Genomic DNA, 16,336 nt, shown 5'->3' with positions numbered 1-16,336 from the left:
ATGGGAATGGCAAATGATACAGGCACTTTGGAAATTGGTTTGGAAGTTTCCTAAAAAGTTACACATACACTTAACCATGTGACCCGGCTATTATACTTTTAGGTATTTACCCAAGAGAAATAAAAACCATGTCCACACAAAGATATTTATGCCATTGTCCATAGCAGAATTATTTAGAATAGCTAAAAACGGGAAACTGGTGAGTGGATAAACAAAATGTGGTATATGCATACAAAGAACACTACTCAGAAATAAGAAATGAACTACTTTTCCATGTAGCAACAGAATTATGCTGTGTCAAAGAAGCCAGACCAAAAAATAAAAAACCTCCATATTGTACTGTTCTGTTTATATGAAATTTCTAGAAAAAAAGCAAAAATATAGACAAAAAGCACATCAGTGGTTGTCTGGGCTGTAGCTATGATGGGCAACTGACTACAAATGGGTACAAGGGAACTTTTCCGGGTGAGGGTGTTTTAATCTTGAATTGTGGTGGTGATGGCACAACTATATAAATTTACTAAAATTCAGTGAACTGAACATGTCAATATTATGGTGTATAGATTATACCTTAATAAATCTGTTAAAAAGATATTTAGGCTGAAAGTAGAAATTTGGGGCTTATCAGCATATAGATGGTGACTCTAGCTATAAAAGTAGAGATTATACCGGGAAAGTCTGCTGAAAATGAAAACAGAAGAAGCTGTTTTCTGCAGATCCCTGTGGAAGAGCAACATTTAGACGATGCAGCAAAAAAAGAAAATGAGGGAATGTGGGTACTGAAGTAGAATAAAAACCAAACAAATATAGTGTCTCAGCAAGCAGTTATTCCTAGGAGGGTTTGGTCAAAAATATATCAAATGCTACCGATGGGTCAAAGGAGAAAAAAGACTGTACGGCATCTGGTGGTCACCTGAGACCTTGGCATGAGCGGGTTTTGAGTAACAGGGAGGGTCCAAGTCAATCTGGAGTGGCCTGCAGAGTGAGTGAGAAGGAACAGAATGCAGACAAGAGGTATCAGAGCCTGTTTCCAAAGCTTATCTGGAAATAGAAGGAGCAGATGAAGCAGAAACCAACAGGAGAGGGAAGTGAGAGGTTTTGTTTTAATAGAAGATTCAACAACCTCTTTCAGTGGGAGCAGGGGGATGGGACAGAGGATGAAACAATTCTTCCATGCTTTAGAATAGAGGAGAGGACGGTATCGATGTAAGTGAATTCGTAGATTTCAAGGCATTAAGGGAAGGTTTGTGTGACAGCGTCTGTTTTCTCCGTGGGCACCATGCTCACCCGAGGGTAAGATCAGGAATCTTAATACCGAGGGTTTGAAGGAAACGGAGTAGTGTAAGGACCTAGAATGAGGTTAGTGATCATGATTTTATAATGGCATTATCGGCCCAGTTGTGTGACTTTCTCTAGGATTGTTCAGCAGCTGAGGAACAAGAGAGAAGGTGGGCAGTTGGACTCGAGGTTGGCTCCGTCAGAGAGACAGAAGAACAAGTGTGTTCAGAGTAGTGGTAGAAGAGTGGATGAAGTAAGAATGCAGACAGAAATGAAGACACTGGGGTCTGATGGACACTGTTTTCACTTGGGTTCTTCCTGACTTAGAAGCAGGTAGTTTATTTAACAGGAGTCTCAAGAAGCAGGAGTAAAGGGATGGGGAAAAGCTAATTTAAAAGGGCACATTTTTAGCCACTTGTCATTGTAGGCAACTGAGGCTGAGACGTGCTGGGGATCCCTGAGGAATCCTGTAGAATGTGCTTTACGGTTGTCTCTCTATAGGACAGGAAGCTGACACATTAATCCATCAACTCCAGTTACCCTTTGGTGGAGGATTGCTTCAAGGGCTCTTGAATTCCCCCCACCCCCTTAGATGTTGACAGTATCTAAGAGTCCATAGGAACTGAACACAGCTTCAGCTGAGAGTTGAGCTAGGGCATGTGGTACGAGGTAAATTACACCAAGTGAAGGGAAGTCCCTATGAGGTCAGAGTAACAGCAAATAACTTGGGATAGTAGGAGGAGTTCTTTGGGTGTGTGAAAGTTACATATGTCCTCTGAGCTACTGATTTATCATCAGTAAAAGGGGATGAGAACATGCAACTTGCAGAGTTACTGCTACAAGTATCACAAGCCCTTTCTATGTAAAGTGCGCGGCACAGAGCCTGGCGTATAGTAAAGCACACAGAATACTACTATCTATTGAAATGTCAGTAATGTTAATAACTACCTGCATTGTGGATAATAATAGATTAATCCAAACTCTGTAAAAGAGTTTCACTACTTTCCTGAACACAATATTTTGCATACCAAGGCATTGTGATTTTGTTTCGAAGGATATTAAATTTTGGTATAGTTTTTTAAAACCATTTTTTAATGAAGTATAGTTAATTTACAGTATTGTGTTAGCTTCAGGTATACAGTAAAGTGATTCAGTTACATATACCTTCTTTTTCAGATTCTTTTCCATCATAGGTTATTACAAGACATTGAATATAGTTCCCTGTGCTATACAGTAGGTCCCTGCTGTTTATCTGTTTTATTCATAATGGTGTGTACATGTTAATCTCAAACTCCTAATTTATCTACTCCCGGTACCCACCCCTGCTATCCCCTCTGGTAACTGTAAGTTTGTTTTCTATGTCTGTGAGTCTGTTTCTGTTTTATAAATAAGTTCATTTGTATCATTTTTTAAAATTCCACATATAAGTGATATCATATGATATTTGTCTTTCTCTGTCTGACTTACTTCACTTAATATGACAATCTAGGTCCATCCATGTTGCTGCAAATGGCATTATTTCATAAATTTTGGTATAGTTTTGAAAATAGTTTCATCAAAGAATGGGTATGGGAAGAATCTTAAATGTAATCTGATTTCCATTTATCCTCTTTCCTTTGGTTGGGATTGCATTTAAGTTTTGTCAGACTAGAATGATCGTATTTTCAAAGAAATCTCCAGAGATGTTCTACTGGTTTTGTTTTTGAATCTTCTGCATTTGAATTTATCCTAACACTGAGAAACAATCTAAATGCAACTACTCTCTAACAACCTCTGATGTCAAATAAATTTTCTTTAATTCTGGCTTATTAATGCTGTAGTTTTGTTTTCAATCATTTTCTTCTCAATGGACAAAAAAGGAACAGCTGGTTACTATTGTCAACTTTGTTTGGGATTTAAGTATGCAATGCTTGAATATTTTTTTTTTTTCTGTCTGGATATAGAACTCCCACTGCTTTCAAAGAATGATAGAATTTACAATAACGAAGCTTTAGAGCTCACCTAGTCCCAGTATATAACCTGATGAATCAATACCAGTTAAAATATTAGTAATTGTCATCTAGCATTTCTTTTGTATTCCTCATGGGTAATTGCCTGATGTGTCCTTTGCTCAATTACCAGTTGGTATATTATTCTTTTTCTTATGAATGATAAAAGCTCTGTGTATTAATGATGTTAAGCATTAAGCCACCATATGATGCTTTTTTTCCCCATTTTGTCACTTGCCCTTTAGTTAAGTTTATATTTTTGCCTTATAAGTTTATAATTAGTGTTTTGTCAAATGTATTATATTTTATGAATTTCTTTTTTTTTGTTTCTATACTTAGAGACACCTTACTCACCATGAGTTCTAAGCTATGTTTCACTTATATTTTCTTCTGCTCCTTTAACATTTTTATTTTGAAGTGGGCTATCTAACCCATCCAGAACTCACTTTAATGCAAGATTGCACTTACTCCTAATAAAGTCCATGGTGTTTATATAGCATATTGTTTCCGTCTAACATTTCATATCATGAATATGAAATGAAATATTCATAATATATATCAGTGGTTCTCAGCTGAAGACAATTTTGCCCTCTATGGGAAATTTGGCAATATCTGGAGATATTTTAATATCTGGAGATATTTTATTTGTTAAGACTGAAGGTAGGTAGGGTGCAGGAGAGGCTACCTACTGGCCTTTAGTGAATAGAGGCCAGGATGTTGCTAAACATCCTATAATGTACAGGAGAGCCCTCACGAGGAAGAATTGTCAATGATGCCAAGAGTAAGAGATCTTGATAGGAGAGAGGAGAGAGAGAGAGAGAGAGAGAGAGAGAGCGAGAGAGAGGGAGAGAGAGGGAGAGAGAGAGAGAGATCGATTGGGAGGTCCTCTGCCAGTTACAAGCTCATCAATAGTGATAGTACCTGGCTGATATTTGTTTCCTACCCTGAGGGGCATTGTCAGAGACTTTGCCTCCTGATTTACAGAAAACCAGATTTCTGCATTGTATTTTTGCTTATCCCCAGTCTGTTTTAAAAACAAATGAGCTTAAGAGTTTTAGAGCACAGATTGTGGAGCCATAGTGCCTGGGTTGAATCAGGATCCTGCCCCTTTTAAGTTGTGTGACATTGGGCAAGTTACTTAACCTCTCTGTCTTCAGTTCCCTTACCTGTAAAATGAGGGTAATAATCGTATCTTTACCCCAGATTGTCATAGAATTGCAGGATGCTTAAAGCAGTGCTTGGCACATAGTAAACATTATAGAAGGGTTGGTGACAGTGATAATAATAAAGTAAATGACTTTTTTTTAATGAACCTTATTTGATCACCATGGCCCGTACTTCTCATATTAAGAGTAATACTTTTTAAAATTGATTGCATTTTTGCCACTGATCAATTTGAAGCGGCATGTTTCTTCTTTAGCCATCTGCCACATTTCTTGTGCCCTTGCCATGCCACATAAACCCCATCAGACTATCGGCTCTGTTCTCTATATTATTGTTGTTATTATTGAACTTTTATAACTGACAAGTTGCAGGTTTCCTTGTAGACACATATCTCTTTAATATTGAGAGTTGCTTATGCTTTCTGTCTATGAGAACCATTAATTTTGAATAAAGACTGTATTCATTTTTAGTTACATTCGGAAAGTCAATGATGCTATCTATGGAATTATATTTGTCTTCTTGTGTCAAAGAATTCAGTTTATTCTATTAACTTGTGCGGAATACATTTTATATCGATATCTAGACACTGTGTTGTTTTGGATCCCCTTACTAGATATTTTCTTCTGGGTATTTCTGAACCTCTTAATTTCTATTTTGCTTTCTGTCATATATGCCACTCTCTGGATTAGTACAGTCCAGTGGAATTTTCTGTGGTGATGTAAATATTCTATCCTGCGCAGTCCAATATAGTCGGCACTACTGAGCACTTGAAATGTGGCTAGGGAAACTGAAAAACTGAATTTTAAATTTTATTAAATAGCCATGTGTGGCCAGCGGCTACGAGCCTGGAGAGCCCAGCTCTGCAGCATCTCCTTACCCTCCATTTCCAGTTTAACATCTTCAGTTTCATTATTTCTTGAATGTATTTCGCTGAATATGTTTGTGTGGCCTTTTGTTTATCCTATATATTATATGTATTTCTTGTATTGCAAGTAATCAAATTATTTTTACTTCATTTCCTGTGTTTTCAATATGGTAATAACACATAGCCTTAGATGATTGCGTAGGGGTAGAAAACTTTTCCCTTCTTCCCTTCTAGTTTCTCTGACGGGTCTAATAATTAAATTGACATATGATAGACTAACAGGAGAAAAAGAAAGTTTTAGTACCAAAGCCCCATAAAAATATGACACCCAAAGGCAGTCAGGCAGTTGAGGCTTATCCGCCATCAGACCTAAGGAGTGGGACGGGCCAGGCTTGCAAGGGGAGGAAGACAACTCACCGAAGGACGAGAAGGGCCTATGTGTGGTAAGCAGATGTTTGCCTGTCATGTAGACAATTCTTTAGATACAAAGTTATCCCTGGTAATAGTTCTGTTTCTGGGCCAAGCCCCCTACTAAATTCTTTTAGGCAGTTAAGGGAGAGGGAAGAAAGCTGTTCCGGAGTCTTATGGGGCTTAGTTGCCTTTAGCTCAATGCAGTCCACACGCCAAAGTGGCACATTTTGGGGTGGTTTGTGCTGCTAGCACTTAATTGGGACTGTACATGTGTATTTCTACTTGTAAACTTTTTAAAATATTATCTCTTAAAATCAGGTGCTTGCTTTTCTTTTTCTTTTTCTTTATTGAAGTATAATTTATTTATAGTATTATGTTAGTTTCAGGTGTACAGCATAGTGATTCAATATTTTTATAGATTATGCTCCATTTAAAGTTATTACAAAATAATGGCTATATATCCCTGTGCTGTATATCTTTGTAGTTAATTTGTTCTATACATAGTAGTTGGTGCCTCTTAATCCCATAGCCCTATGGTGCCCTTACTTCCTCTCCCTCTCCGCTGATAACCATTAGTTTGTTTTCTAGTTCTGTTTTGTTATATTCATTCGTTTTATTTTTTTTAGATTCCACATATAGGTGATAACATAGAGTATTTGTCTTTCATCTGACTTATTTAACTAAGTATAATGCCCTCCAGACCTCTCCATATTGCTGCAAATGGCAAAATGTCCTTCTTTTTTATGGCTGAGTAGTATTCCAGTGTGTGTGTGTGTGTGTGTGTGTGTGTGTGTGTACACCACATCTTCTATATATGTTCATCTGTTCATGGACACTTAGGTTGCTTCCATATCTCGGCTATTACAAATAATGCTGTGAACATTGGGGTGTATGCATCTTTTCAAATTAGTGTTTTTGTTTTTTTAGATATATGCCCAGGAGTGGAATTGCTGGCTCATATGGTAGTTCTATTTTTAGTTTTTTGAGGAACCTCCATACAGTCACTGTTTTTCACAGTGACTGCACCAATTTACATTCCCACCTACAGTGTACAAGGGCTCCCTTTTCTCCACATCTTTGCCAACATTTATTATTTGTGGTCTTTCAGATGATAGCTCTTCTTACAGGTGTGAGGTGATATCTCATTGTAGTTTTGATTTGCATTTTTCTAACATCTTTTCATTGAAAGATGAACATCTTTTCATTTCCTGTCAGCCATCTGTATGTCTTCTTTGGAAAAATGTCTATTCAGGTCTTCTGTCCATTTTTTAATTGGGTTGTTTTTTTATTTGATATTGAGTTATATGAACTGTTTATGTATTTTGGATGTTAACTCCTTATCAGTCATATCATTTGCAAATATTTTCTCCCATTCATTATGTTGTTTTTTTTGTTTTTGTTGCTGTGCAAAAGTTTTTAAGTTTAATTAGTTCCAATTAGTTTACCCTTGCTTTTGTTTCCTTTGCCTTAGGAGACAGATCCATACAGATATTGCTGTTATTTATGTCAGTGATCTGCCTATGTTTTCTTCTAGGAGTTTTATGGTTTCCAGAGCTACATTTAGGTCTTTAATCCATTTTGAGTTTATTTTTCTATATGGTGTGAGAAAATGTTCTAACTTTATTCTTTTACATATACAATAGCTGTCCAGGTTTCCCAGCATCACTTATTGAAAAGACTGTCTTTTCTCCATTGTATATTCCTGCCTCCTTTGTCATAGATTAATTGACTATCGGTTAGTGGGTTTGTTTCTGAGCTTTTTGTCCTGTTCCGTTGATCTGTGTGTCTGTTTTTGTGCCATTGCCATGCTGTTTTGATTACTGTAGCTTTGTAGTATAATCTGAAGTCAGGGAATGTGACATGTGTAGCTTTGTTTTTTTTGGAAGCTTTCTTTGGCAATTTGGGGTCTCTTCTAATTCCATATAAATTTGGGGGTTAGGTGTTCTAGTTCTGTGAAAAATATCCTGGATATTTTGATAGAGATTGCATTGAATCTGTAGATTGTCTTGGGTAGTATGATCATTTTAACAATATTAACTTTACCAATCCATGAACGTGGTATATCTTTCCATCTCTTTGTGTCATCTTCAATTTCTTTCACCAGTGTCTTATAGTTTTCAGAGTACAGGTCTTTTACCTCATTAGTTATATTTATTCCTAGGTATTCTAGTCTTTCTGATACAACTGTAAATGAGATTGTTTCCTTAATTTCTTTTTCTGATAGTTCATTGTTAGTGTATAGAAATGCAACAGCTTTTTGTGTATTAATTTTGTATCCTGAAATTTTACTGAATTCATTGATGAGATCTAGTAGTTTTTTGGTGGTGTCGTTAGGGTTTTCTATGTATAGTATCAGGTCGTGTGCAAACAGTGACAGTTTTACTTCTTCCTTTCCAATTTGGATGATTTTATTTCTTTTTCTGTCTGATTGCTGTGGGTAGGACTTCTGATACTACTTGAATAAAAGTCATGATAGAAGACATCCTTGGCTTTTTCCTTATCTTAGAGGAAATGTTTTCAGCTTTTCACTGTTGAGTATGATTTGAGCTGTGGGCCTATTATATATGGCCTTCATTATGTTAAGGTATGTTCCCTCTATTCCCACTTTGTGGAGAGTTTTTGTCATAAATGGATGTTGAATTTGAAAAATTTGTTCTGCATCTATTGAGATGATTATATGATTTCTATTCTTCAATTTGTTAATGTGGTGTGTCACACTGATTTGCAAATACTGAACCATCCTTGCATCTGCGATAAATCCCACTTGATCATGATGTATGATCCTTTTGATCTATGGTTGGATTCAGTTTGCTAATATTTTGTTGAGGATTTTTAAATCAGTGATACTGGCCTGTAGTTTTCTTCCTTTTTTGTGATATCTTTATCTGGTGATGCTAGCTCTATAGAATGAGTTTGGAAGCATTCCTTCCTCTACAAGTTTTTGGAATAGTTTGAGAAGGATAGATGTTAACTCTTCTCTAAATGCTTGGTAGCATTCACCTGTGAAGACATTTGGTTCTGGACTTGAGTTTTGTTTTGTTTTGTTACTGATTCAATTTCATTACTGGTAATTGGTCTGTTCATATTTTCTATTTCTTCCAGGTTCAGTCTTGGGAGATTATACATTTCTTGGAATTTGTCCATTTCTTCTAGGTTTTCCATTTTATTGGCATATAGTTGTTCATAGTAATCTTTTATGATCCTATTTATATTTCTGTGGTGTTGGTTGTAACTTCTCCTTTTCCATTTCTGATTTTATTGATTTAGAACCTCCATCTTTTTGGGGTTTTTTTAATGAGTCTGGCCAAAGGTTTATCAATTTTGTTTATCTTTTCAAAGAACCAGCTCTTATTTCATTGATATTTTCTATTATTTTTTAGTGTCTATTTCATTTATTTCTCCTCTGATCTTTATGATTTATTTCCTTCTACTAATTTTGGATTTTGATCATTTTTCTTTTTCCAGTTCCTTTAGTATAAGGTTAGGTTGTTTATTTAAGCTTTTTCTTGTTTCTTGAGGTAGGCTTGTATCACTATAAACTTCCCCATTAGAACTGCTTTTGCTGCATCCCATAGATTTTTGGATTGTTGTGTTTTCATTTTCATTTGTCACCATGTATCTTTTCATTTCTTCTTTGATTTCTTCAGTGATTCATTGGTTGTTTAGTAGCATATTGTTTTGCTTCTACGTGTTTGTGGTTTCTTTGTGTTTTTTTCTTGTAGTTAATTTCTAGTGTCAGACTGTTGTCGTCAGAAAAGATGCTTGATGTAATTTCATTCTTAAAATTATTGTTTTGTGGCCTAGAATGTGATTTATCCTGGAGAGTGTTCTATGTACACTTGAAAATAATGTGTATTCCTTTTTTTGGTGAATGGAATGTCCTGTATATATCTGTTTAATTCATCTGATCTAATGTGTCATTTAAGGCCAGTGTTTCCTCATTGTTTTCTGTCTGGGTGATCTGCCCATGGATGTAAGTGGGTGTTAATGTCCCCTACTATTATTGTGTTAGTTACAATTCTCCCTTTCTGTCTGTTAATATTTGTTTTGTGTATATAGGTGTTCTTATGTTGAGTTCATATATATTTACAATTGTTATATCTTCTTCTTTGATTGATCCCTTGATCATTAAGTAATGTCCTTCTTTGTCTCTTGTTTATAGCTTTAAAGTCTATTTTGTCTGAAAAATTATTGCCACCCCAGCTTTCCTTTTTGTTAATAGAAGTATAGTTGATTTACAATATTATATTAGTTTCAGGTGTACAACATAGTGATTCAGTGTTTTTACAGATTATGTTCTCCTTAAAGTTATTACAAAACAAGAGCTATATTTCCCTGTACTGTACACTATATTCTTGTTGCTTTTCAGTTTTACCCATAGTAGTTTGTATCTCTTAATCCCATACCCTTGTCTTGCCCACTGGCAGGCCGAGCCAGGTCTTGGGGTCTCTAAGTGCAGAGCCCAGGCGTCCCAGAGTGGGCCAATTCCTGGCATAGCTGGCTTTAGGGTCTGGGGTGTCCTGAAGCTTGTTTCAGCCTGCTGGTGAGTGGGGTCAGATCCTGGGGCAGCTGGCTGAGTGGCCCATGGTGTCTCACAGCTGGTGTTGGCCTGCTGGTGAGTGGGGTTGGATCCCAGGGTGTCCTGTAACTGGTGTCTGCCCACTGGTGGGTGAGGCTGGTCCTGAAGCTAGAGCAGGCTGGCTGGTAGGCAGGGCCAGTCCCCAGGTCTCTGGCTGCAGGGCCCTGGGAGTCCCAGGTCTAGTGCCTGCACACTGGTGTGTGGAGCTGGATCTTCAGCCCTCTGGTGGGCAGGGATGTGTCCAGGGGCAGCTGTGGGCTCAGGGGGTCTTAAGGCAGCCTGCTTGCTGGTGAGCTTTGCCCCCACCCAGTTAGTTGCTTGTCCTGAGATGTCCCAGCACTAGCACCTACAGGCTGTTGAGCCAGTGTGGGTCTGGGTCCTGGGGCTAATAAGCTAGAAGGAGGATTCCACAGTTGTGCTTCCCAGTGCCAGTGTCAACATGGTAGAATGAGCTCCCCCAAATGGCTGCTGCCGGTGTCTGTGTCCCCAGGGTGAGCTCCACTTGCCTCCTTCTCCTCTGAGAGACTCTTCAAGATCAGCAGGTGGGTCTGACCCAGGGTCCTTTCAAGTTACTGCTTCTGTCCTGGGTCCCAGATCATGTGAGATTTTGTGTGCACCCTTTAAGAGTGGAGTCTCTATTTCCCACAGCCCCCATGGCTCTCCCAATGTGATCCCCACTGTCCTTCAAAGCCAGATGTTCTGGGGCTCGTCTTCCCAGTGCAGGACCACCAGGCTGGGGAGCCCAACGTGGGGCTCAGACCCCTTGCTCCTTGGGAAGAATCTCTGTAATTGTAATTATTCTCCCATTTGTGGGTCACTTACCCAGGGGTATGGGTCTGGGTCTCCACCCCTTCTATCTGTCTTGTTGTGGTTCCTTCTTTATATCTTTAGTTGTAGAAGACCCCTTCTGCTAGTCTTCATTGGTAGGTGCTCTATAAATAGTTGTAAGTTTGTTGTACCCAGGAGAGGAGGTGAGCTCATGTTCCTACTCCACCATCCTGGCCCAGGAGGCGCTTGCTTTTCTTTTTTGCAAATAAAAATAATAATGTTTATTGCCTTAAAAAATGAAGAGCAGGGCTTCCCTGGTGGCGCAGTGGTTGAGAGTCCGCCTGCCGATGCAGGGGACACGGGTTCGTGCCCCGGTCCGGGAAGATCCCACATGCTGCGAAGCGGCTGGGCCCGTGAGCCATGGCCGCTGGGCCTGCGCGTCCGGAGCCTGTGCTCCGCAACGGGAGAGGCCACAACAGTGAGAGGCCCGCGTACTGAGAAAAAAAAAAAAAAAAAAAAAAATGAAGAGCAAAGGAATATATAAAGAAGGGAATAAAATCACCCTAGTGGCACAAAGCAGAGAGAGATAACTACTACTACTACTATTACTACTATGCACACACAGAGTGATGTGTGATCCACTTGGAACTTGAATGAGTTCTTTCTACACATAATATATTCTTTTATTTTTAAACACTTTACATATTATACAAATAATACATGTTTCTTGTTTAAAAATTGAAAAACAGTGAAGAGTGTACTGGAGGAAATAAAATCGTCCATAGTCACAGCATGCATAGATTATTTATTTTTATTTTTCTGATTTGTTTTCTTCCAATAGCGTTTCTAAGACCCATAGGTAGATTTATACACAGGTAGGTAGGTGGATGTTCAGGTAGACAAGCATTTCTTTTTAAGTTTTTGAATTATACTATAGCTATGCAGGGTGAACCAATAAAAGTATATACCTTTCAGATAGTAATCAGACAAAAATATATGGAGCTATGAGATGTGTCATCAACAATGGTATTAGTGGCCATTTTGAACATTTGTAACTTTACAGTAATAAAAATAGATATTGATTCACATTTATTCACTAAATTTGGTAATCAGATACTTGTATCTTACTTTTTTATATTGTGAGAGCTTTCCTATAGTATAAAATAAAATTCATAAACATGATTTTAATGGTTGCAGCTTATTCCACTGTATCTATATACCATAATTTATCTACCCAGTTCCCTATTATTGGACATTTAGTATGTTTCTCTTTTTACTACTATAAATAGCATTGCACTCTACATCTTACTGCCTAAAACTTTTCATCTCTGATTATTTCCTTAGGATACATTCTTAGCAGCAAAATCACTGGGCCCAATGACATGAGCAGAGTTAAGCCCCTTGATATACATTGCCAAATTGCCCTCCAGGAAATTCTTTGTTGCTTATAGAAAAAAATAAATAATCCTTGTTCTATTTATACTCTTTAATCATTTTTATGCGACTTTTTTTGAACCTTTAAACTTCTCTTCGGTTTTAGGACTCAGAATTGTTTTTTAATAAATGTTTCTTTCAAGGGATTAGTGAAGTAATCATGTTGTTATAAATAGCCAAACAATGCAAGTCCCTTGTTTTTTCTTAGTAAAGGTTTTCAGTTGTAACATTTTTCATTGTATAAATTGTTTCTTTCTAGGGTGCACAAGGAGAAAAAGGAGATCCAGGTTTGGCCGGAGTTAATGGGCAAGATGTAAGCCTAACTTTTCTTCTAACATTCTGTTAACATTTTGCCGCTGAAATATGCTAACTATCTAATGCTACTGAGACTTGACTATGCTTGGAAGAACTAGCCACAGTCATTGCAAAGTCAAGAATCAAGGTCGTTTTTTACGTGGCTCAGTGGAGCCCCAGTATTTATTTTTTTTTTAAAGGCCACTGACTTTATTGATTTAAAAAACTTCACAGAGACAGTGACTGTCCTGCCCAAAAGAGGGCCAAAGAGCATGAAACAGACCAGGTAGGGGGAGCTATGTGGTCCTCGGCCAGCTTCTGGTGCTAAAGAAAAACGAGGACCTTCTTAGGAAATGGCTGAAGGACACATGTGACACCAGTAATTTTAGTTTCGTGATGACCAGGTAGTTCCCTGGCTTTAGATGCCTTGTACGTGTACTCATCCTTCACAGCCCTTTCTTCCTTGCTATTTCTGGCTTGCATTTCTTCTATCTTCCTTTCTCTTTCTTTTTTCTTCTTGCCTGTATTCTGCTGTGACCTGTGTTCTTACCCAGGTTACTTTTCATCTTACCCCCAATCTCCATCTGCTGAGGGGTCTGCAGAGGTCGATCTCAGTGATGAGAAGCAAGGGCAGAAGGGAGGGAACCATGTGTATCTGTGTTGCTCCCCCTCCATTGCACCTACTCCCCAACCTCAGGGCTCCTGTCCCTGTCCCAGGGAACATCCTTGAGTCCTCTCCTGCACCCTGCCCCCGCCCCCCGCCCAGGAGAGCTGTGCCCCCGGAGCTTCACTTGGGTTCTTATGATGGAGTTCGGAGGATAAACCAAATCTGGGCTCTCCTCTAAGTGTAGATTACTCCCCCTTCAGGACATCAGATGTACCATTTACTGTAGATATACTAACTTTACTAAGGCAGGTATCCACAATGAAAAATTTTTTTCCTCACAGTTTCCCTTATTCATCTGCATAAAAGTGTTTCAGAAAGGTTCTGAAGGACCATACTACTTACTTTCTGGATAAAAGAATAAGGAAGCTAGATCCAGTTCCCTAATGCCCTAGAGGTGCTATGAAATCCACCTGGTCTGCAGTAGATGGTTGCACACAGTGGGAAGGGAGGCTGAACATTGTAGTCCCTGGGGCCTGTGGACAAAGTAAGAGGGATTCTGGGAACGGGAGAGAAACACCCCAGGAGTTACTCCGGCTTGAGGCTCTAGCCCCCCCACAGCTTTACTCTCTTACTTCCTTAGAAGCCCCATTCACATCTTTAATATGATATCCTTCTTGTTTCTGTCTTCTTCGAAGCGATTTTTCTCCACCAGAGACTGGGAGCTGCACCAATGGTTGGAGCTAAGGGAGTCTCTGCCTTTTCTCTGCCTCCTTACAGTACATCAGGATGCTGAATGTCCTGACCATTGGCCCATACACTTAATAGAGCATCTAATTTCCCCCCACCCCCCAACCCTGTCACGGGAGATCCTGGTGTCGTGGGAAGAGATCTCCAGTGAGAAGTCAGAGCCCAGTGTATGTCCCCGTTCTGTCACTAGTTGAAAAGCACGATGAAACCTGAAGCATTCATTCAGGTGTTTGGACTTCCAGATGCATGTTAGGCAATGTAGGGAAAACACGATGGGAATACAGCTGGAGCCCAGGCATGGGCAGTGCTCTGTGTGAGCACTTTCCTCCTCTGGCTGGGTGCGTGGGGTGATGTGGTTCGTGTCGTGTTTAAAGGAAGATTCCTTTCACAGCGTGTTCTACAAAATGCATAGAATTGAGGCCTTTGCCTGTGCTTTTGTTCTTTCTATCATATTCTTTATGAGAGCAAAGACCATTTCTTGGAGTCGCTAGTACTTAGTAGATGTTTGGCGTAAGTTCTCAATAATCAGTTGCTAAATTTTCATGTTAAAACTTGAGAGATTATTATAATAGTCTAAAATATAAGTAATTAGAACCTAAACTAGGAAAACAGAGGTGAAAGGGAGTGCACAGTGATATTGCAGAGGTAAAATACATGCAACTTGGTGCTTGATTCCAGCGAAAGCTCAAAAATAGCCCAAGGTTTTGACCATTCATTACAGGAAGGATATTATCTCATGATAAATGTCAGAGTGTGGAGAGAGATTAACTACAGCTTTGCAAAAGATGACCAAGCTGCATGTATGCTGCTCCCCGAGATACAGGAGCAAAACATTTTATTTTATTGGCCGCGCCTCGCGGCATGCGGTATCCTAGTTCCCCAACCAGGGATCGAACCCGTGCTCCCTGCAGTGGAAGCACGGATTCTCAACCACTGGACCACCAGGGAATTCCCAAAACAAGGATTTTTAGAAGTTAATTAAGATAGTGTTAGAATTGAAATAGAGAAAGGATTTATCCAAACACTTGAGTAAAACTGGAAGGAGATTTGAGGGGTTGGAGCCTGAAATATAGTCACATTAACTTAGAGATTTGGAAACTTTTCTTATGTTGTCTGAAGGTAAGGTGATTTGGCTTTTTAGAATTAATCAGTTTGTACACACATAGATATGAGTGCCTTCTACTTGCCCAGATCTAAAGACTGTCTTGCTGAGAGAGCCCCCAGCCTAGTGGGTAGTGTGACCTTTCCTCTTTGACAAGGGTCCGGGAAGAGTCCTTCACACACACACACACACACACACACACACACACACACACAGACACACACGGGTGTGTTATTCCTTTAGCACCATCACTGTCTCATATAGCTCATTAGGTACATTATAAAGCGTGACAAAGCACATTAAGTTTTCTCACTTGGTTACTTAATTAATATTCCTTCCCTTAATTTTGCCAAAGGTATTCAGAGGTCATGACTAAGGAGAAATAAGAAAAAGTAATGAAAGTTCTCTTTTTACCCCTCTACTCTTACTAGGGGTAAAGAATCACATGCTCTGTTATTTATTCCATCGGTGATGGTTTTAACATTGTGCCATAGTCCAAAAAACTGTTTTCATGAGGAATTTGAAATTCAGTCTTTACCCCAACTTTACAGGGTAGAAGGTGCAAGGGGTGATAGCATCCCTATTTTTAGAGGCAAGAAATAAGAGCTTATGAAATTAAGAAATTTTCTTTTAGAAAATGGTAAAATCAGCCTTTATCCTTTGTTTGGCTGAAAAGTCTCTTAATTTTCCCACTAAGTCATGCTGCATTTCTCATTGTCTATTTTTCAATGGTAAAATAAACTGACTCCACGAACCAAAATCATTCAGCATTTATGACAGTTTGCTCTGCCTTTCAGTAAAAGCAGGTACACATTCTTAGGGAATGAAGGGCATTATAATAGCTGTCTCAGTTTACACTGAAGTCAAGCCACGATGGACATTTTAACTTCAGGAACATTCTATTGGAATGCAGAGTGAATAACCTCAGTGGGCCAGGTCATGGCAGCTACTTTCCAAGTCAGAGAAAATTGGAAGAATTTAATATTCCTGTGAAACAGATTCAAAGCCTTTTTGTAGTCTTTATTCTTATATATTAAATATATCTTGATGCAAATGTATCTTCTGATAATTTCATCTGTGCCAGCTTTCCCGCAAAGTG

The 16,336-nt window shown here is 38.8% G+C and overlaps 1 protein-coding gene across 1 annotated transcript in view; it reads left to right on the top strand.

Moving 5' to 3' along the window:
• COL19A1 (collagen type XIX alpha 1 chain) overlaps positions 1-16,336 on the top strand; it is a 352,964-nt gene that overhangs the window by 128,253 nt on the left and 208,375 nt on the right. Inside the window, exon 11 of the mRNA XM_060167691.1 lies at positions 12,747-12,800. Coding sequence (XP_060023674.1) covers positions 12,747-12,800 — 54 coding nt within the window. The remainder of the gene's footprint in view (positions 1-12,746; positions 12,801-16,336) is intronic.

Source organism: Lagenorhynchus albirostris, chromosome 12 (assembly GCF_949774975.1).
Source record: "Lagenorhynchus albirostris chromosome 12, mLagAlb1.1, whole genome shotgun sequence".
Taxonomy (NCBI): Eukaryota; Metazoa; Chordata; class Mammalia; order Artiodactyla; family Delphinidae; genus Lagenorhynchus; species Lagenorhynchus albirostris.
This window is presented reverse-complemented; position numbering and strand designations above follow the sequence as displayed.